General features: G+C 36.3%; 1 protein-coding gene across 1 annotated transcript in view; it reads right to left on the reverse strand.

The window, feature by feature from the left end:
• The window catches only part of LOC126188585 (tubulin alpha chain-like), a 129,053-nt gene extending 106,603 nt beyond the window's left edge, over window positions 1-22,450 (reverse strand). Inside the window, exons 1-4 of the mRNA XM_049930186.1 lie at window positions 22,422-22,450; window positions 21,895-22,010; window positions 20,052-20,164; window positions 19,297-19,536 (exon numbers count right to left, since the gene is read on the reverse strand). Of these exons, the coding sequence (XP_049786143.1) occupies window positions 19,297-19,536; window positions 20,052-20,164; window positions 21,895-22,010; window positions 22,422-22,450 (498 nt within the window). The remainder of the gene's footprint in view (window positions 1-19,296; window positions 19,537-20,051; window positions 20,165-21,894; window positions 22,011-22,421) is intronic.
• Window positions 22,451-23,082: the final 632 nt, after the last annotated feature.

The raw sequence follows: 23,082 nt of genomic DNA on the forward strand, positions 1-23,082 counted from the left end.
TAAATAGTGACTCTGCTAAGCAATTCTGGTCCTAAAACCGTGTCCAAACCAGATATAAACATGCCTGTGCTAATGTTCAGTCCAAAAGGTAGAACACAGAATTTGTAACTTCTGCCATCACAAATAAATTGAGTATGTTTTTGACTTTCGTCATGGAGCTTAATTTGCCAGTAGGACATCTTGAGATTGAGTATGCAGAAAAATTTTGTACCATATAGTGAAACTTTAGAAGCTGTTCATCCAAGTATGTCTGGTCTTATGCGTACTGGTACTATAATCTTACTGATGCATCTAGCATCGAGAACTAATCTTACAGAACTATCTGGTTTACTTACTGGTAATATAGGACTACAATACACTGAAAATGAAGGTTGTATAATTTTCCAATTAATCATATAATTCATTAAAAGCAATGGAAACTGAAAACATAAAATCAATGGAAACAGAAACATCCGAAAGGGGTGAGGAAACAAAAGTGGTGATCCAAAATGGAAACTGTAAATATAATGGAACAAGTGAGGCTTTTCAAAATATAAACAAACTCAAAAATTCTATCCTGATGCATCAAAACATAAATGGTTTAACAGAAAAACTTAGAAACTATGTTACTCTAAAATTGGTGAACTGCAAGTTATACTTTCTGAACTGGAAAAACAAAGGTAGTCTGCTTAAATGAACACTGGCCTGCTAAAGGATGTATGAACATTCTAAATAAAATTAGTAATTTCAAACTTGCCAGCAGCTTTTGGGGGCTCTTGTATTTTACCGCATGCCTCCTTAAACTTTAAAGTGAAAGAAGATTTTAATTATCTAAATGAAGAATGTATTTTTGAAAGCTGTTATGTAGAGCTGCATGATTTAAATACTGTCATAATATCAATTTATAGAATTCCTGGGAGTTCTGCTATTAAATTGTTCTTAGAAAAATTTCAGTATCTCTTAGGTAAATTTTAAAAAGAAAGCAAGAAACAGATAGTGATTGTGGGAGACTTCAACTTAAATACATTAACTGAAAGTAGTGACATTGAAAACTTTTGTGATTTAATACAAAAATCTGGTTTCAAGTTAAACTTTACTACGTGCACTACAGAGAACTTGCACTCAGCATCCAGCATAGATAATATTATTACAGATTATCAGTTTGATGATACAAGCAAGTTTTGCCTAGATCTAGGGATATCTGATCACTCAGCTTTGTTTATAGAGCTCCCCAAAACAGAGGAACTAAAATCTGAATCTTATATAATGAGGAATTTTAGCAATGAAAATTTAGAGTTGTTTTGTGATAAATTAAGTGTTATAAGCTAGCATTTAGACCACTGTGATTCAAGCAACAAATTTTTTGATACATTTCTAGACTGTTTTTTGTGTGTATTCAGAGAAACTTTTTCCCCAAAATCTTATCAAAAGAGAGTCAGGAATAGGTGAAATTGGATTACACCAGGCATAAAAATTTCAAGTGCCAGAAAAAGACAGCTACAAAATGAGCTCAAAGTAAACAGAAACCTTAATTTTGTAAATTATGTTAAGTGCTATAAAACTATATTCAAAAAAGTGATACTGGCAGCAAAAAAACTGGCAAATATTACATTCGTAAACAAAGAAATAAAAGAAAGGCAGTCTGGCCTGTTGGGAAGAGTTGAGAGTCAATGTTAAAAGTCAAGAAATTTCTCAAATTTGGCTTCATGGAGATACTATTGTAAGTAATGTTCAAATGTCAAAGTGCTTCATTGATTTCTTTGTCAATATAGCAAAATCTGATGTTGACATGACAGCCCATCAGGACAATATGATTTTCAGGCACAGAGATGATATACAAAACATTTTTTTAAGTCAGAAAAATCACTCAGAAACATGTGGAAGACACAATATTATCATTAAAAAACAAGAAGTCAGCTGGATGGAATGGAATACCTTCCATGGTAATCAAGGCAGTATGACATATTTTTTCATGCCCACTGAGTATTTTGTAAAACAGTCCTTTGAAAATGAGTCTTTCCCAGATGTCCTAAAATATGCAGAGATTAAGCCACTATTTAAAAAGGGATCACCACATGATATGGGAAACTACCGGCCTATCTCTCTCCTCCCTGTTTTTTTCTAAAATATTTGAAAAACTTGTGGCAAAACAACTAGAAAATTTCCTTACAGCAAATGACATTATTTGTAAAAATCAGTTTGGTTTTCAAAGAGTAAAAAACACCATAAATGCCATCAGAGAATTTACAGAAAAAATAAGCACATCACTAGACCAGGGTAAAAAGTCTCAGGAATATTCTGTGATCTAACAAAAGCCTTGGACTTGGTGAACCACCCATTATTACTTCAAAAACTGAAGAGCTATGGGATTGAAGATACTGCATTACAGTGGTTCAATTTTTACCTGACAGAAACGAAACAAAGAGTTATTTTAATATCAAATTCAGTTAACTACCACTGTGAATGGAAAACAATATTCCAAGGAGTTCCACAGGATTCAATACTGTTCTTGCTGTATATACATGATTTGCCATTAAATATTGATGCTCATTCAGTCTTGTTTGCAGATGACACCTCAGTCCTGATAGAAAATGATACAATAGAAAAGATTCCAGATAGTATAGAAAATGTTCTGGGGAAACTGGAATCCTGGTTCCATAAAAATGGACTAAAGCTCAATGTCACTAAGTCCCAGATAACGCAATTTCTCTCTAAATTGTCAGCAACATGTCCTGTACAAATAGCCCATAATAATCAACTGATAACAGAAGTGGACCATGTGAAATTCTTGGGCCTAAACCTTGATAAAACTTTAAACTGGAAGACATATATAGACTTCCTGGTAAATAGATTAAATTCCCTAGCTTTTGCAATGTTTATTTTATCTGGTGCTACTCATATGGACACAAGAAAGACAGTCTACCCCAGTTATTTTGAATCTGTTATTTGCTATGGGATAATTTCCTGGGGAAACTCTAGAAGCAGTACAAGGCTACTAATTCTTCAGAAGAAAATAGTTAAAAACATGCGTGCTGCCCACAAAAATGATTCATGTTGCCTTGTTCAAGAAATTAAAAATACTAACAATTACTCCATTGTACATTTTTGAAATTTTCATTTTTGTTTATAATAATCAACATAATCTTGAAAAGTGCTGTTTTAAGCATAGCTATGGTACTCATCACAAGGAAAACTTCAAATTTCCTTCACAACACTTAAAGCTTTATGCTCAGACACCACTGTACATGGGGCTACAAATATATATCAAATTAAAAGGAAGAAACATGTTAACAATGACCTCAGTTCACTGAAAAGTTTACTCCAAAATATTTTAATAGGGAAATGTTACTACACCATTGATGAAATCACTAAAGACAGACTGACACTTTGAACAATAAAAATCTATAGCTAATATTGCAGTGTTGTCTGTGTACAACAAAGGAAATTGTTAGATTGTTAATTTATAGTAAATATTGTAGTGTTGTATTTATTAGCATTGTTCTTAAAATAGTGTAAAAAGAATTTCTGTAAATCATTATACATTATATTTTTGCTAAACTGGACATGTCTCCTGTACAACAGATCATATGATCTGTACAATGTATGTAATGAGACCAATAAATCAATTTTACATTTTACATCTCTTGCCTCACCACCTCTCATTTTGCCCATGGAATAGGATATGACACTACACAAAATGTTTCATGTGGATAGAATTCAACATTATATTCATAGTCTTTGATTACTCCCGGCTCCTTACTGAAAACATTTGCATACTTAAATAACAGGTTAGAAAGTTCTTGTCAATGCATATCATTTAGTACCTATGATTCACTTAGTTTCTGCTCTATCATTTTGTAACTAACCTCAGTGTTTGCTTCTTGTTCAGTATCAAATTTGTTTGTGAAATATACTGCTGGAAAGGAATATTGTACAATTACGTTTGACTCTGGTTTGTTTTTATTACTTTCAGCAGGTGCTTTGACTAAACCAATAGAAAAAATCTGATCCTTTACATAAAAGTGGCATGTCAATCTTTGTTTTGTATGTTCTAAACATGTCCATGCCAATAATATAATAAGCTATAAGTTTGTCAATTATAAGAAAATTCACGTCACTGTAGAATGTTCAATTTGTAGTGGAATAAATGCCTGATGTTTAACCAATTTAGTCTTACTGCCTGCAGCAGTTTGCACCTAGCAATTCTGGACAGGAAATATTGGGAATTTGCCTCTCTTCTTCAATTCACAGAAAAATACATTTGACATTATGTTGGTAGTTGAACCTGTATCTAAAGTTAACTGTGTGTCAATGTTAAATATGTTCGACTTAATGAATACCTGTATTTGTTCTTCCTGGATTTTCTTTGTTGTATCTAACTCATGCTGATACACATCATCCTTGATGTCACTTTGTTTGTCAACCTTATGGAACATGTTTGTAGTTTTGCTTTGCCCCCACTCCCAGAGAGGTCAACAGCATGGGGCTTAACTACGACCAGTTGGTGTTTTCTGATGGCGTAGTGTGACTAAATTCAATACCTGGAGCAATTTCAGTTAGTTGCACTGTGTGGGTACTTCGCCAATTTGTGTTGTTAGCTGCTGTGCTGTTATTTTGCTGCCCAAAGGTCAGGTGTTATACTATGTGAGGCATGACACTGTTGCCGCACATCGGCCACTGATGCGATTGACTGTTTCTGTTTATGTTCGGCATAGGTCCTTGCGATGGTGGACTGTAATTTGCTCATACATTGAAATTACTCCTGTTGTTTTGAAAATTTCTTTTAAATTGCTTGTTTTTTCCGTTCCTGTTACCGTACTCATTACCTCTGGGTATGTAACATTGCTGCTGTGTGTACCATCCTTGCTGTGTGTTCAGTTCACATTTTACTGACTGGTTTATGTAACTATGTTATTGTTGTGTCTGATTTACCGTTGCTCTATTGGGTACAGGTCTTTCCTCATAGATTAAGTCGATAGAATCAAGCACTGACAGAAAATATTCAGTGTTGTGCTCTGGTGTTGTGAGTAATTTTTCTTTAATGTGCAATGACAAACAACTTTTCAAAATTTTTAACATGTCTACCTGTGATATTCGGTTCCTCCAGTAGCTTTTCTTGTTCACATATTTTTCAAAGTATCCACGTAGACTACCGTATTTGCCATTGAATTGTGCGGGGTTGAAAACCTTGCGTCTGAGTCTTTCTTGCACTGCCTCAGACCAGTATTTATCAAGGAAAGCTCATTCAAATTGGATATAAGTGCTGCAACATTCAGGCACTTCAGTTGCCCATAAAAGAATGTCACCTTGCATATATCCCACAACAAATCTGATTTTTTGTGCTTCCATCCAGTTGCGTGGAAATACATGCAAAAAGCACTGATAAATACTATTGTGTTCATTCTTTTACCTTTGGTAGTGAATGTAGGAAGCTGTCAATGTCTCAGCAAACCTCCATCTACAAAAATAGTTGATAGACACATGTCATTTTCAGTCGTATTTATGTTGTTACTGTAGTTACCTGTAATTCTGGTTGATAATAGTTCAGGTATCAGAGTTATGGGTATGTTTACATTTTGCGCTCTGAAAATGTCACTGGAACCTGCTGTGGGACTTGCTACAATTTGTGGACAAATATCGACAGGTTTCGGTTTGTTCACTGTTGCCTGTGTGTTATTTACTTGCATATTTCAAGATCCGGTAATATTTTCTTCTAAAAGATTGTCGATCCATTTTCCATGGCTTGTAGGTCAATGTTTACCTTGTTCACTATTTCATTTTCTTTTTTCTGAGTTATGATGCACAAGAGTGGGGGAAACTGCCTAAGAAAAGCACTCCCTTAAAGATAAAGTGTGATGCTGTTACTTGTAGTTTAACTGAAATTGTGGTGATAAAATGTAAATTTATCTGTTTCATTATGAGAAAATGTGAACTTCCATGTATCCCAATCTCTTGAGCATTCACTTAAGCCTCTTCTTAAGGAATGCAGTTAAAACTTGTATTCATTCAAACCATGACCATGAAGAAAATTTACTTCCTTATATATATCAGTAGCATAAAAATATGCACTGTCACTTATTCTACTATTTTAAACAATCACTTAAACTGTTTTTGGCATAATGCAGGCTTTAATACTGCATGCAAGTAATTGTTCTTGTAAAATAAACCAATGGCTGTGCAATGTGATATATAAATGTTTACGTACTACTTTAATTGCATCAATTGACTTGTCCTATATACTTGTATACTAGCTGTATAATATGTAATCAACAGGACCAAATAAATAAATAAAATAGCCTTTTCTACTACATCTGTGTATAACTTTCACATTCTGTTACTAACTTCTGTGCAATGGGATTATCCTTGTCTAACATAACTGCTTCAGCTTAACTTAGTACGCGAAAGAACTTGCCCCCCTTCTAACAGCCATGTACCGCAAGTCTCTAGAGGAACAGAAGGTTCCAAATGATTGGAAAAGAGCACAGGTAGTCCCAGTCTTCAAGAAGGGTCGTCGAGCAGATGCGCAAAACTATAGACCTATCTCTCTGACGTCGATCTGTTGTAGAATTTTAGAACATGTCTTTTGCTCGAGTATCATGTCGTTTTTGGAAACTCAGAATCTACTATGTAGGAATCAACATGGATTCCGGAAACAGCGATCGTGTGAAACCCAACTCGCATTATTTGTTCATGAAACCCAGAAAATATTAGATACAGGCTCCCAGGTAGATGCCATTTTCCTTGACTTCCGGAAGGCGTTCGATACAGTTCCGCACTGTCGTCTGATAAACAAAGTAAGAGCCTACGGAATATCAGACCAGCTGTGTGGCTGGATTGAAGAGTTTTTAGCAAACAGAACACAGCATGTTGTTCTCAATGGAGAGACATCTACAGACGTTAAAGTAACCTCTGGCGTGCCACAGGGGAGTGTTATGGGACCATTGCTTTTCACAATATATATAAATGACCTAGTAGATAGTGTCGGAAGTTCCATGCGGCTTTTCGCGGATGATGCTGTAGTATACAGAGAAGTTGCAGCATTAGAAAATTGTAGCGAAATGCAGGAAGATCTGCAGCGGATAGGCACTTGGTGCAGGGAGTGGCAACTGACCCTTAACATAGACAAATGTAATGTATTGCGAATACATAGAAAGAAGGATCCTTTATTGTATGATTATATGATAGCGGAACAAACACTGGTAGCAGTTACTTCTGTAAAATATCTGGGAGTATGCGTGCGGAACGATTTGAAGTGGAATGATCATATAAAATTAATTGTTGGTAAGGCGGGTACCAGGTTGAGATTCATTGGGAGAGTCCTTAGAAAATGTAGTCCATCAACAAAGGAGGTGGCTTACAAAACACTCGTTCGACCTATACTTGAGTATTGCTCATCAGTGTGGGATCCGTACCAGATCGGGTTGACGGAGGAGATAGAGAAGATCCAAAGAAGAGCGGCGCGTTTCGTCACAGGGTTATTTGGTAACCGTGATAGCGTTACGGAGATGTTTAACAAACTCAAGTGGCAGACTCTGCAAGAGAGGCGCTCTGCATCGCGGTGTAGCTTGCTCGCCAGGTTTCGAGAGGGTGCGTTTCTGGATGAGGTATCGAATATATTGCTTCCCCCTACTTATACCTCCCGAGGAGATCACGAATGTAAAATTAGAGAGATTAGAGCGCGCACAGAGGCTTTCAGACAGTCGTTCTTCCCGCGAACCATACGCGACTGGAACAGGAAAGGGAGATAATGACAGTGGCACGTAAAGTGCCCTCCGCCACACACCGTTGGGTGGCTTGCGGAGTATAAATGTAGATGTAGAACTAATGACATCACTCAGATTTTCATCAATCTTCCCTCTCTCCTTCTTAGCTCATACTGAGTGAATTTCTAATGTTGCTACCCTTAAAGTAAACACTTCTACAGCTAGAGATAAGCTTCATAGTCTTTATTTAGTTTCTTAATGACAGTGGTTACCTTTTTTACTGCCAAACACTGTGTGGCTTCAATAGTTGTGTTTGTGTCTTTGATTTTCCTTATCTGTTGCTCTACTAGATCATAATGGTGGTTACAAGTATCTACCTTCTGTTTTAGCTCCGCAATGTTACTGTTAACTTCAGAAAGTACTTCATGCTTTACTTGTTTTTTCATACCATATCATTCAATTTTTCATTGATTTCAGTGTGAAAATATTTGGCTCAGTCATCAGACTTCTGTGAGACAATGTCTCGCAAATCCTTGAATACTTGTTTTTGCTCTTGTTTCATTGCATTTAGATCTTATGTGATGGTGTTCAGATCATGTGTCAAAGTATCAGTTTTGTATTTTGTTTTATATCACTGGCATTGGTGTTCATATTGTGTTTCAAATCACCAAACTTCATATTTATGTTAGATAATAACTGCCACAGCAGTGCTTCAGTTGTACTATTGTGGTTGCTGTCAGATGCACTTTCCAAGTTAATGTTTGTGTTGTGACCAAGTGGTGTTTGTACCACGTTGTCAAAATTCATATTGGAGTTGCTCTCTAATGTTTCATTCATGAGTGGTATGTCACTTTGGGAGATGCGTGACCTTATCTCGTCAATTGTAGACATCGTTTTGTCAAGGTTATTCTGCTGTGGGGTGTCGCTATCAATTGTCACACCTGTGACGCTCATCTCTGGCCCATTTAAACTTTCTGCACTAGTCATGCATGGTGCCTGAACTTCAATTGTTTGGTTGCGCAATTCTGTGCCATCTTGGCTGAGTGTGTTTTTGCTGTTGCTCTCAACAATGGCCATATATTTTTCTGCCATGTTGTGTGAATATGCAAAAAATAAAAATTTTACAAAAATGTAAAAATTTCTTATGCTAATTATTACACTTGATAATTGTAATTTACCTAATTTCAAAGACTGTTTTCTGTCTACTATGATGTGAAAACTATTGTAGTGCAATTCGTTACATTTTACTGACAATGTGTATCACAATGAAAAATTTCTGTAAATTTTTCACAGTAAAATTCAAGGAAGGGAATGATGAGGAAAAGGCTTGTATCTACATCAAAAGAGGCACTACCAATCGTAACCATGCAAGCAACTTGGGTAGCCATCCTATCTTTGCTGCACCGAATAAAATGGCTTACTATGGAAAATTTTACATAACCTGTGTCCAATTCTTATTCCTTTCCATAATTTTCTCCCCAATTTTTGCCTTTTTGTTTTACTTTCTCCCTGCTGTGTTTCATGTAAACAGAAAATACCGACAATTAGTTTTTATGACTAATAACAATGTCATAGAAATTTCTTACTATAACAATAATTAACAAACCCTACTCACAACCAGTGCCTGAAGTCCTGGCACTCAGATCACCAGCTGTGTTATAATAATAATAATAATAATAATAATAATAATAATAATAATAATAAACCCCGTGGAGGCCCGGCAAAAGAATAGGCCTCCGGTATGTTCTGCCAGTCGTAAAAGGCGACGAAAAGAACAAACCACTAATAGGGCTAACCCCCCTTTTAGTGTGATTACTTGGTTCAGGACAGAACTAAAGAAGCCTCGGACAAGTGCCGTCATGGTCGGGGACGACGCTTGAACCCTATGCCCGCCCACAATGGTAACGACACTGCTAGCCAACTGGAAAATGATTTAAATCCGAATAGAGGTGTTTTGCAGGATATGCTTCCTGCAACCACCCTAGAAGGAAAACAAAGACAGAGGATGAGATGGTCAGATGAAGTTAATCGACACCTCATGTTCTGTTATTACCAAGCAACAAACCTAGGAACCAACACAACTGGATACAGATCACAAGTATACACAACATTTATTACCAGATACTCGGAATTAAAATTTTTAACAGAACAACGACTAGCTGATCAGATCCGTGTAATAATCAAAAATAACAGGATACCCCAGTCAGAATTAGAAAACAACAAACAACAAGTACAACAAATACTGGAACAAAATAATGTGCAATCAGAAGAGGAAGAAAACACAGTAATGGACTCAAACATCCCAGAGCAAACAAACAAAGACCAACACGCATAAATTAAACAGTCAGAGGAAAACGAAATCTTAAGACAGCCACCAGAACAAGCACAAATAGAACACGAACAGAGACACGTGTTAGATATAGAAGAGAAATTTCAGCTGACATATATAGAATACAAAGACACAAATACAGACATTAGACCATTCTTGCATAGACCGCCAAATAACCCACAAGTCGAAACAACAATAAAAACTATCAACACAATCATACACAACAAAATAAATGAAAACACAACTATGGAACAGTTACAACTACTGGTTTATATAGGAGCACTCACTACACTAAATATACACACTAGGCAGAGATCAGAACAAACCAACACACAGAAGAAATGCACAAAACCAGCATGGCAACGCAGGTTACAGATCAGAATAGAAAAACTGAGAAAAGACATCGGACAGCTAACACAATTTATAAGAAATGAAATATCAGACAAAAAACGAAAAAGGTTAGGTAAAATCTCGCAACAAGAAGCAATAGAGCAATTAGATGAAAAAAAGCAGAAATTGCAAGCATTGGCCAAACGACTTAGAAGATACAAAAAAAGTGAAAATAGAAGGAAACAAAACCAAACATTCAACACAAACCAAAAGAGATTTTACCAAACAATGGATAACACACACATTAAAATAGACAATCCACCAAACATAACAGACATGGAACACTTCTGGAGCAGCATATGGTCAAACCCGGTACAACATAACAGGCATGCACGGTGGATACAAGCAGAAACAGACACATACAAGATGATACCACAAATGCCTGAAGTGATAATTTTGCAACATGAAGTCACCCGAGCAATTAATTCTACACACAATTGGAAAGCCCCTGGAAATGATAAAATAGCAAATTAGTGGCTAAAGAAGTTCACCTCAACACATTCACATCTAACTAAATTATTTAACAGTTACATTGCAGACCCATACACATTCCCTGATACACTTGCACATGGAATAACCTATCTGAAACCTAAAGATCAGGCAGACACAGCAAACCCAGCTAAATATCGCCCCATAACATGCCTACCAACAATATACAAAATATTAACTTCAGTCATCACACAGAAATTAATGACACGTACAACACAGAACAAAATTATAAATGAAGAACAAAAAGGCTGCTGCAAAGGAGCACGAGGATGTAAAGAGCAACTGATAATAGATACAGAGGTGACATATCAAGCTAAAACTAAACAAAGGTCCCTACACTACGCATACATTGATTACCAAAAAGCCTTTGACAGTGTACCCCACTCATGGTTACTGCAGATTTTGGAAATATACAAAGTAGATCCTAAATTGATACAGTTTCTAAACACAGTAATGAAAAACTGGAAAACCACACTTAATATCCAAACAAATTCAGATAACATCACATCACAGCCAATACAGATTAAGCGTGGAATATACCAAGGAGACTCATTAAGTCCTTTCTGGTTCTGTCTTGCTCTGAACCCACTATCCAACATGCTAAATAATACAAATTATGGATACAATATTACTGGAACATACCCACACAAAATCACACATTTGCTATACATGGATGATCTAAAACTACTGGCAGCAACAAATCAACACCTCAACCAATTACTAAAGATAACAGAAGTATTCAGCAATGATATAAATATGGCTTTTGGAACAGACAAATGTAAGAAAAATAGCATAGTCAAGGGCAAACACACTAAACAAGAAGATTACATATTGGATAACCACAGCGACTGCATAGAAGCGATGGAAAAAACAGATGCCTATAAATACCTAGGATACAGACAAAAAATAGGAATAGATAATACAAATATTAAAGAAGAACTAAAAGAAAAATATAGACAAAGACTAACAAAAATACTGAAAACAGAATTGACAGCAAGAAACAAGACAAAAGCTATAAATACTTATGCTATACCAGTATTGACCTACTCATTTGGAGTAGTGAAATGGAGTGACACAGACCTAGAAGCACTCAATACACTTACACGATCACAATGCCACAAATATAGAATACATCACATACATTCAGCAACAGAAAGATTCACATTAAGCAGAAAGGAAGGTGGAAGGGGATTTATAGATATAAAAAACCTACATTATGGACAGGTAGACAATTTAAGAAAATTCTTTCTAGAACGAGCAGAAACTAGCAAAATACACAAAGCAATCACTCATATAAATACATCAGCTACACCATTGCAATTTCATAACCACTTCTACAACCCTTTAGATCACATAACATCAACAGATACAAAGAAAGTAAATTGGAAAAAGAAAACACTACACGGCAAGCACCCGTATCATCTAACACAGCCACACATAGATCAAGACGCATCCAACACATGGCTAAGAAACGGCAATATATACAGTGAGACGGAAGGATTCATGATCGCAATACAGGATCAAACAATAAACACCAGATATTACAGCAAGCATATTATTAAAGATCCCAATACCACAACAGATAAATGCAGACTTTGCAAACAACAAATAGAAACAGTAGATCACATCACAAGCGGATGTACAATACTAGCAAATACAGAATACCCCAGAAGACATGACAATGTAGCAAAAATAATACATCAACAACTTGCCATAAAACATAAACTAATAAAACAACACGTTCCCACGTACAAGTACACACCACAAAATGTACTGGAGAATGATGAATACAAATTATACTGGAACAGAACGATTATAACAGATAAAATAACACCACATAACAAACCTGACATCATACTCACCAATAAAAAGAAGAAATTAACACAACTAATTGAAATATCCATACCCAACACAACAAATATACAGAAGAAAACAGGAGAAAAAATTGAAAAATACATCCAACTGGCTGAGGAAGTCAAGGACATGTGGCATCAGGATAAATTCGACATTATCCCAATTATACTATCAACTACAGGAGTCATACCTCACAATATTCACCAGTACATCAATGCAATACAGCTACATCCAAACATATATAAACAACTACAAAAATCTGTAATTATTGATACATGTTCAATAACCCGAAAGTTCCTAAATGCAATATAACATATACCATACAGTTACAAGGAAGTCACGCTTGACCGAGGTCCGCGTCACGTTCCATTTTTAACCAGACTTAAGTCTGAGAAAAAAAAAAGTCAATAATAATAATAATACATATATGCATGGAAAGAAAAATTAATCCAAAGTATATTACAATTGCATTATTAGAAATCTTGTGCTTGAACGATTTCTGGCTAATTGGACTTCATTTTAATTGTAGATGCAGGCAACAGACTTCAAGGACACCAGTGCATGTCAAAAATAATAAAATCCTCCTTACTTGGTTCCACTTCAGTTCAGTAAAAAATACTTAATAGTGATGTCAAAACTTCTCTTATTTCAAACCATATATGATACAAAACACTTGTAGCCCGTCATACTCCAAATCGCACTTCTTAACAGAAACTTCTACATATGAGAGAGTCAGCAACAAAATCACGTTCAAGGAAAAATGAATGATGGTTTATTTTTCTTCATTTGTCTGTGCCTTACCGTGCATTCATGATTAACGTCTTTGCCAATGTTTATGGTTGATCGGTGTGGCATCTTTTTTTTTTCAATAAATTTTAACATTATGATTTCCTGAGGTCTTTCACCATGTACCTACAAAAATGGCTGGGAGCCTGTGCAAGATATCTGATGACCAAGGAAAGTAATCTCATATTGTCTGAACACACACTTAGCTGTGTACAAGACAATGCCATACTGCTCTAAATGCCTGAATACTTGAATAAGATGTTGTTGGTTATGCCCCTTGTTGGCCAAGAAGATAAGAATATCATCGAGGTACGCAAAACAATATGGCAGTCCTTGCAGAATTGAATCAATGAATTGTTGCCACATCTGAACAGCATTTCATAAGCCAAAGATCATGTACATATTCTCAGAGAAGCTAATCAGTTGAATAATGCCTTTTTTGAGCATGGTGTTGAACTCGGCTTTAGTAATAGCCATGAAATAGGGTGGCAACTGCTTAGACTCCATGATAATGGTGGCCCATCAGTAGTTTTAATATGTTGCACTATATTGTGTAGCACTTGTTTAGGAGCACCTGCAGATCAAGTCAAAGCAGGGAATTGCTGAGACAGAGAGGCATACTTACAATCATTTACTTGTATTAGCGTTGCACTGTGCACTTGCACACACTGACAAAATCCTGTAGTTGACAGTCCAGTAACACTGTCAATGAGCTGAGCATTCATAACATCTGGCAGCAGATGGTAATAAACCAGAAGATCATCACATATTATTGTTTCTGAGATATCAGCAACAGTGAAGTCCCAGATGAAGAAGCTATGCAGTCCAAAATCCAATTGCACTCTTTTGTTCCATACATAAATTTGGAAGAGTTGTTCATCACTGACAAACAGAAGGCCATCTGTGGTCTGTAATGATGAGCTGAAGTTTATGACGATAAACTTAAATCAGGACCAGTGTTTGCCAAATATTTTGGACCAAATCTCCTGTCGCCAATAAACAGTTGCTGCAGTGTTGGCAGGCTGTTAGCTGTACCTATGAGTGACTACTGCTGGTATTTGGGAAAGGACCATTTTGCAGTACTCTTTCATAGCTGTTCTCCAAGCTTGTGATGGTACCAGCATAATAGATGCTCTGTATTAGTAGACGTAGTATTAGGCAATGAATGGCTCCTTGATCTTCTATGTTGTCACCCTCTATCATTTCTGATACTGCTCTGAGACAACCACTTGTTGATTTTTTTGCTCATTAACTCAACCTTTGCTACTAGAGAGTTGTACTTGGCATGCACAACTGCTGCTGTTGTACTGTTGCACGACTCTAGTACTGTGGTAAATGAGCAGGAGTGATGACTTCTAGAATTCTGTACGCAAGCTCTGTAGCGCTTTCCAATAGCATTTCTGGTTTGGATGCTACTAATGCCTTGACTTGAGGTAGTAGGCAGCTGCTTCAAATGACGTGCTACAACTTATCTGGAAGAGTGCCAGTATCTACCTCGCTCCTTAGCTGCTGAAGGTACTATGGTGGTTTGCCGTCTCCAGTATCCTCTTATGTCAACACTTGATGGTATTATGTCTTCCTGTGAGGCTGCAACTGTTTTATTTAATTCTGTCTTGAGCTTCTTGTAAGAGTTTGCCACTGGTAGTGCAGTTAGGGTGTCTTGTACTTCCGCAGCAAAGCAGTGATCTAGCTGGCTCACTACTACACCAGGAGGATCTGCAGCAAATTGACGCATGGTGCAGGGAATGGCAACTGAATCTCAATGTAGACAAGTGTAATGTGCTGCGAATACACAGAAAGATAGATCCTTTATCATTTAGCTACAAAATAGCAGGTCAGCAACTGGAAGCAGTTAATACCATAAATTATCTGGGAGTACGCATTAGGAGTGATTTAAAATGGAATGATCATATAATGCTGATTGTCGGTAAAGCAGATGCCAGACTGAGATTCATTGGAAGAATCCTAAGGAAATGCAATCTGAAAACAAAGGAAGTAGGTTACAGTACGCTTGTTCGCCCACTGCTTGAATACTGCTCAGCAGTGTGGGATCCATACCAGATAGGGTTGATACAAGACATAGAGAAGATCCAACGGAGAGCAGCGCGCTTCGGTACAGGATCATTTAGTAATCGCGAAAGCGTTACGGAGATGATAGATAAACTCCAGTGGAAGACTCTGCAGGAGAGACGCTCAGTAGCTCGGTACGGGCTTTTGTCAAAGTTTCGAGAACATACCTTCACCGAAGAGTCTAGCAGTATATTGCTCCCTCCTACGTATATCTCGCGAAGAGACCATGAGGATAAAATCAGAGAGATTAGAGCCCACACAGAGGCATACCGACAATCCTTCTTTCCATGAACAATACGAGACTGGAATAGAAGGGAGAACCGATAGAGGTACTGAAGGTACCCTCCGCCACACACCGTCAGGTGGCTTGCGGAGTATGGATGTAGATGTAGATGTACACCAAACTTCATTGAATCAGTAGTGATGCTGCTGTAATAAAAACTCCTTTCAGCTTGTGTAAATCACAGTACAGGATTATGCATCCAGAATGGGGGTAAGTGCACAGATAATCTTGATACAGTTCGTTCATTTGCCATCTTGCAAATTTGTTTTAAAATTATGATTGCAGATTAATTCTAGTCATCTTAAAATCACATCAGGGTCACCATTTGTTGGGTGCAGCTAGAATTAGAGCTGTCTGACTTTCAAATAGTGTGTATTTATTAATCCTAGTGGTAGTGCCTGGAATACCACTGTCATGATCTGTAAAAAGTAGGAACTTCAAGTTGAGTAAACACACCCAACACGTAATAACTCTGTGGAATGAATATATTAGAGATGTTATACTTGAAAGCAGAACCACCCCTCAATGATAAACAGTAGCTCATAAGAGGGAAAAACTCTGTACACATTACGAAGAATGAAAATCAGAATGAAAAAGTCAAAGAATAAACTGTCATCACTGCTGCTGCATTCAGTGTTACTAAATGGTGCATGATTAAATCTGACAGACGTGACAACAATACACAACACACTTAGCAGAGGACAGAAGTCTGGTGTTACATGCTCAAAATGAAAGACTGGTTTAGTGAAATTAAAAAAGGAACAAAATATGGAGAAAAAGAATCAATTAGCAACAAATCTTCTACAAACTTATTGTAAAAAAGTTCTGTGTAATAATAGAGGAGGAAAATCCAGATGTGGTTAAAATATGTTTTGAAATAGAACAGAATCAGTTAATACCAAAGCCTCTGTAGGTGAAGTATTTTATTCAAGATGGGTTTGGCTACAAAATTTGAGCATCATGGTTCATTTATCAGTAGAGATTAAGAAAAGGATTGGTTTTTATATTTGGTTCAAAACAGGACTGAAAGTATGCATCCAAGTAGCCTCTGTTCTAGTGAATTTTTTCAGAAGTCTTGAGGAATACCAGCCAGAAAATTGTCTAAACAAAATTCATTTATTTTCTGACTCCTGCACCAATCAAAATAAAAATACAGTAATGATGTGCATACTAATGGCCTTCATGGAAGAGAACAGAAAATTTTATAAGCTGGTACATTATTTCCCTGTCTTTGGTCACAGGTATATGGCTTCTGACAGAGTGCTGGGTGCTGGTAGAGTGGAAAAAGACTACCAAAAAAGGATGATATTCTTTCAGCAACTGAATATTATAGAGGATGGAACAACATGGTATCGTCAAGATAGTAAATAAAGAATGGGAAGCAAAGGATCTGAGGCCCAGTGCACAAACAGCCATACAGTTTAAGATGCCTTTCAAAATAACTGCTCACTGAGTGATATCCAGGGGAGAGGGACACCAGAACTACACTTGTTTTCCAGCCATGTCCTGCATTGTAGCCAGCCACAGCATGCTGGTCACTGCACAACTGCACCCAGGTAATGTCAGCAGCTATGAATTTTGGTGACTCCCTTCTGCAAGTGCCCCGCACTGAGGTGGGGTTGGAGGGGGGTGGGATCGGTTGCCCCTATGTTGAATTCATGATGTAAAATATTACGGAGTAAGACTTTTTGATAGTGAGTTTAGCCTCCCATAGGAAGAATATTTTTGACTCACACAGTTCATTGTAAACAATGGTATCATGCACACATGTTTCATTGTTTGTCTATATTTAGCAATAAAGTGTTCATTAATTGCATTTACTGGTGTTCTGTTTCTTCCTGTGAGCATTACCAGCTGGAATTCCCACAGGTTTTCCTGGTTTTATGTCTATGATAAGTTGCTTGCAACAGGAGCACAGAATGCACAACACCAAACTGAGACTTAGACCAAGGTGCAATCTTAAACAATGGAAGTTGTTTTACTTACTTGAGCATTAGTTTCGATGTGGGGAAAATACAATATAAAGCACTACTAGTAGTACTTTATACTAATAGTAACAAAATAATCTGAAGAACCAAAACATTATGACCACTGTCTACCATGAGGTGGGCATGCAACATGAACAAATGATAAGAAAAGTATAGAAGTGTAGCAGAGACACAAGGAGAATCATTCTAGCAACAAGATGGACTGATGTAAGTGACTTTCACAGAGGGCAGATTGTCATGACGTGATGTCTGAGAATGATCATCTTGAAAATGGTGAAGCTGGTTGGTTGTTCACATGCTACCTTTGAGAGCATTTATGGAAGATGGTTAAAGTTTGATGAAACGATTAGTAGGTGTCAGCTTGTTTGGCACCCAAGCCTCATCAGAGAACATAGAGGTTGGAGACTCTGTAAAGTATGATATGCATTGGTCTGTGGCAGGTTTTACCATAGAGTACAAATCTGGTACAGGCACAAGTGTCTCAGAGGACATTGTTCAGTACATGTTGTTGAACATGTAGCTCTGCAGCAGACTGGCCCTATATGTTTCTATGTTGGCCCAGTATTCTATGTTGGCCCAGTAATACTGACAATTGCAGCTGCAGTGGGCATAGGATAATCAGGATTGGACCATGGATTAATGGAAGTATGTCATCTGCTAGGATGAATGGTGCTTCCTGTTACACCAGATCATGGGTGTGTTTGGATATGCCATCTTCCAAATGAACAGATGCTCAGAATATGCATTACACCATCGACACAGCCTAGCCATTGCATTGGGGGGGGGGGGGGGGGGGTGTTAGTAATTGAAAGAATCATGATAGCTGTGGGCTATGTGAATTTTATTGTGAATCACTTGCATCTCTTCATGCTTGTTGTCATCCCAGGGAGCTATTACATTTTCTAGCAGGATTGCTGTCTGTGCCAGAAGACCAGAATTGTTCTACAATTGTTTGAGGAGACTGATACTGAACTCAGCTGATCTATTGGCACCCAATGGAACACTTCTGGGTAGCTGTTGGACATCAGCTTAGTGCCAACAAACCACCAGTCCATAATTTACAGGAATTGCATGACCTAGATTTAGAAGGCTGGTGTCACATACCTTCAGAAATTAACAAAGAACTATTTGAATACAAGTTTCACAGAATGTCTGCACTACTGTGTTCCAAAGGTGAACTTATACACTACTGAGCAGGTGGTCACAATGTTTTGGCTCATTCAAGTGTATAGTTTTGAACATTAGTATTTAAAATGTATGTTAGAAATCTCTGACTGAATGAACTTATAGAAAGATATCATCACTGAACTGTAGGGAACATGAATTTTTTACAGTGCCATGTAAGCTATGTATATCACTAATAATGCAAAGTTCATCTTGGTACTTACAAGTATTTTGACAATTTTTCAAGAGGAAGTTTCTAACCTGGAATTCATTTAGGTCAACATTAAGTGCACCATCAAAGCGTAGAGAAGCTGTTACTGAAGACACCACTTGACTGATGAGACGATTTAAATTTTTATATGTTGGTCTGTCTATGTCCAATTTCTGTCGACAGATGTCATAGATAGCTTCATTATCTACCATGAAGGAACAATCTGAATATTCCATGTTGCTGTGTGTCATCAGGATTGAGTTGTATGGCTCAACGACAGCAGTAGATACCTAAATAAATAAACAAAAATTAAGACCAGATATAACAAACAAAGTACATGTAAATATACATTCATTATTTAAAATTTCCAAGCAGCTAGAGGAAAAATAATACTAGTCAGAAATACCTAAACTGAGAAATATCTGCTGCATAATTACTGGAAAGTAGCTGCCTCCTGTGCTATAACAAAACAACAATGAACCAACATCACAGTGTTCTGTTTGGCCATAATTGTAAATGTCAGTATTCTTCTATCACTCCAAGGGAAAAAGAGGACAATTCAACTTATATCGTTTAGCCCTTTGATTTTGATATTATAAATAAGTTCTTTCCAAGAGTAAAACTGAAATATTCTCATGTAGAATGAGGGAGTAACATTTGAATATTAGTAAAGAAACAGTTTTTTCTATGTCCCGGATGAGTTGCTGGCATTATTGTAGCTTGTCTGTTGATTGTATTGACCAACAGTGCAGTTATTGGAAAAACAACATATAAAGATGTTATAATTTTGGAGGTTATTATTTACTTCACTGAAGAAATAAAAACTTGGCAAAATGTCATTCCCCTGAGACAGCAAAACAAATGATACAGAAAAAATTTTTCTCTGTTTTTCATTAAACATGCCATGTGCTACTGAAACTAAACAGTAAACATAGCATACAATACAACTGTCTCAAGTCAGCATCTCAGTTATTTAGAAACACTTTCTATTGATTAAATTCATAGTGAAAGAGGCAAGGGACAGATGATATAGCAGCAGTTGTAGTGCAGTATCACATATGCCAACAGAGAACCATTACTCAAAATGCAGGGCATATGCTAGGCAGTGATAACTTTTTAAGCCTGCTGTGATGACAGTGACATAAAAAAGGCATACTACAAAATAGTGACAAATCAAATGAGGATGATGATGCAAATGTGTAAAGTAGCTACTGTTCTAAGATCTTCAATAGATGAAGATAAATGATATTGGATGGTAGTTCTGTGGATCACTTCTGCTGCTCTTCTTATAGACAAGTGTCATGCTTGCTTTTTTTCAACTGCTGTTCACATGATTTTCAATGTATTATAGGTAATAGAGGAGCTACATTAGTTACAATTTTTTTCGACTATCTGGTAGATATTTTATCATGTTTAATTTTAGTGATTACATTTGTTTCCCAATGACACTGGCACTATACCTATATCATCTACCTTTACAGTGCTGTGAGAACTAAACTTGGGTAATGCTGCTTGAACTTTATTTGTAGAGGAACATCTGGAAAAGGACTTCAGTGTTTCTGATTTTGCTTTGGTACCCTCAATTTCAGTTCATGTGTCACCTGTGCTTGTCTTGAAACTAACTTTAGTACCACCTACAGCCTTAACATAAGACTAGAATTTCTTTAGATCTTGTGAATGATGGTTTGATAAGTTTCTCCTATGGCACACCAAAAGATTCATGTATTGCCCTTTCAGCATTTCACGTGGGATCTTTCTGTTTATAATTCTGTACTTTGTTTCATACCTGTAATAGTCTCTGCTTCTTTACAAATCTTTACATAGACTGTGTACCATGGAGGTTCCATCCCATCATGAAGTTTTCTATTAGGTACAGACCTATATTGTGCTCAGTCAACTATTATTCTAAACTTGAATGACATGTCCTGTAGATGCTCCTGCTCAGAGTTAAATATTTCATGTTCTTGCCTGATATATGATGCTAGTGCCATTTGATTTAGTTTACTGAACATGCAAATCTTTCTACTTTGTTTTAGTTGCCTTTTCTACTTTGATAATCTTTGCTGCTACAACTCATGGTCAATGAATGATACTACTTGGCTCACCAAAACTGATCATGTCTACTCACTGCCATTAAATCTAATATGTTTCTGTCATGCGTATACAATGTTTCACCACGTCTTGCAATAAACTCGATTACTTAACTTTGTTTCTCAGTGAGGGGATGATATAACTGTGCAATAAATAATCCTTTCATTATGATTCCTGTCAGGTATTCAATTACTGTGTCAAGACAGTTTTGGTGGTAAACTAATTATTAAAATGATGTAGTCAACATGTTCGAATTACTCTTTAACTAATTTATTCTTTACAGACATATACCAAAATCTGATATAGGTTTCATACAAAACTGGCCAAAAACTGTTATAATACTATGTAATACTGAGGCACTGTGGCTACCAGTGTTAGTCCTCATAAAACACCCAGCAATTATAAGATCACTTTAAGTATTGTTTAAATTGAACTTAATTAAACTTACACTTGAAATTTATTGGCTCTCATAAGACTGACTACAAATTTAACTTAGCAAATGATGACATCTTTCATGAAAATGCTTTGATTATTTTTCTTAATTGACCCATAATTACACCATAACTTTTGGTCCTCCCATGAATTCAGTGTCTTTAAATTGAATTCTACCATTATAACTGCTGCTTTTTTGTATATTATTCCTAGGAAGGATGATTTCAGTCTGTACCTACATCTGGTTTCACAAATTTTTGGATTATAGAATAATCTTTCTACAAATTGATCAGAATGGAATACTGTTGGTTTAATTTCTTCATAAATCAACTAGCTTTCAAGTTACAGAAACCAAACAATAGTATAACTGAAACTTCTGCTAATATATAACTTCACACAATGTTCACGCAATGGTATTTCAATCTCTGAAATATATGGAATCATACACTGTATTTTATGTTATCCTGTTCTACCACATTTCATACTGCTCTCAAAGTATTACACACAAGAATTGTGGGTGAGACTTTTCTGTGGCATGCATGTACCAGGATAGGAAGTTTGTTGTACAAAATAACTTTAGCATCTATATTTTTTGGTGAAATGATGTTGCGTTAAATTCTAATCTATTGTTTACATTACATAGACATTTTACGTAAAGTACTGTTCTGAAATATCTATCATTACAAAGATTATTAACACTTTTTTCTTAGAAGTGCATTGTGGATCTCCTTTATCCTTTCCATGAACTTGTATGAACAAGCATAACTTGTCTTTGAAGTGTCAACATTCCACTTCTCAATTCCACTACAATGTTTTGTTTTTCTCTGAAATAAAACACAGCCTTCATTATCAGTAGTACACTCAGAGCATCACTACAGAAAAATATAAACAATTCTAAATGATCAAAATGCATACTTAGGTTTTACAGTTTCTGATATCCTGCAGATAAAAATTCAATGGCTCAAGTAATTGTATTATTACACGGTACAAGTGTAAGATTAAATCATTTATGTTTCAGACTGTATAATTTCTTTATACATACAGGTTCTTAATAACTAGTATCTCTTGCTCAAGCAGTCAGGATGCACATATTGTGAGCATAACCAAGGTTTACAAGATAAAGTACTAATCAAATGCATCACTAATTAGAATGAATTTGACAGTGTCAGTATTAAATGGAGTATAAACGATTTTTTAATTCTTCTTTCAACTTTTCTTTTTTTAATCAATACCATAAAAATAACAATTAAACACTTCTGTATCTTCACAGCCTAAAATGTTCTTTTTAACATGACATTTTGTTTCCACAGTGA

The sequence above is a fragment of the Schistocerca cancellata genome, chromosome 5, assembly GCF_023864275.1.
Source record: "Schistocerca cancellata isolate TAMUIC-IGC-003103 chromosome 5, iqSchCanc2.1, whole genome shotgun sequence".
NCBI lineage: Eukaryota > Metazoa > Arthropoda > Insecta > Orthoptera > Acrididae > Schistocerca > Schistocerca cancellata.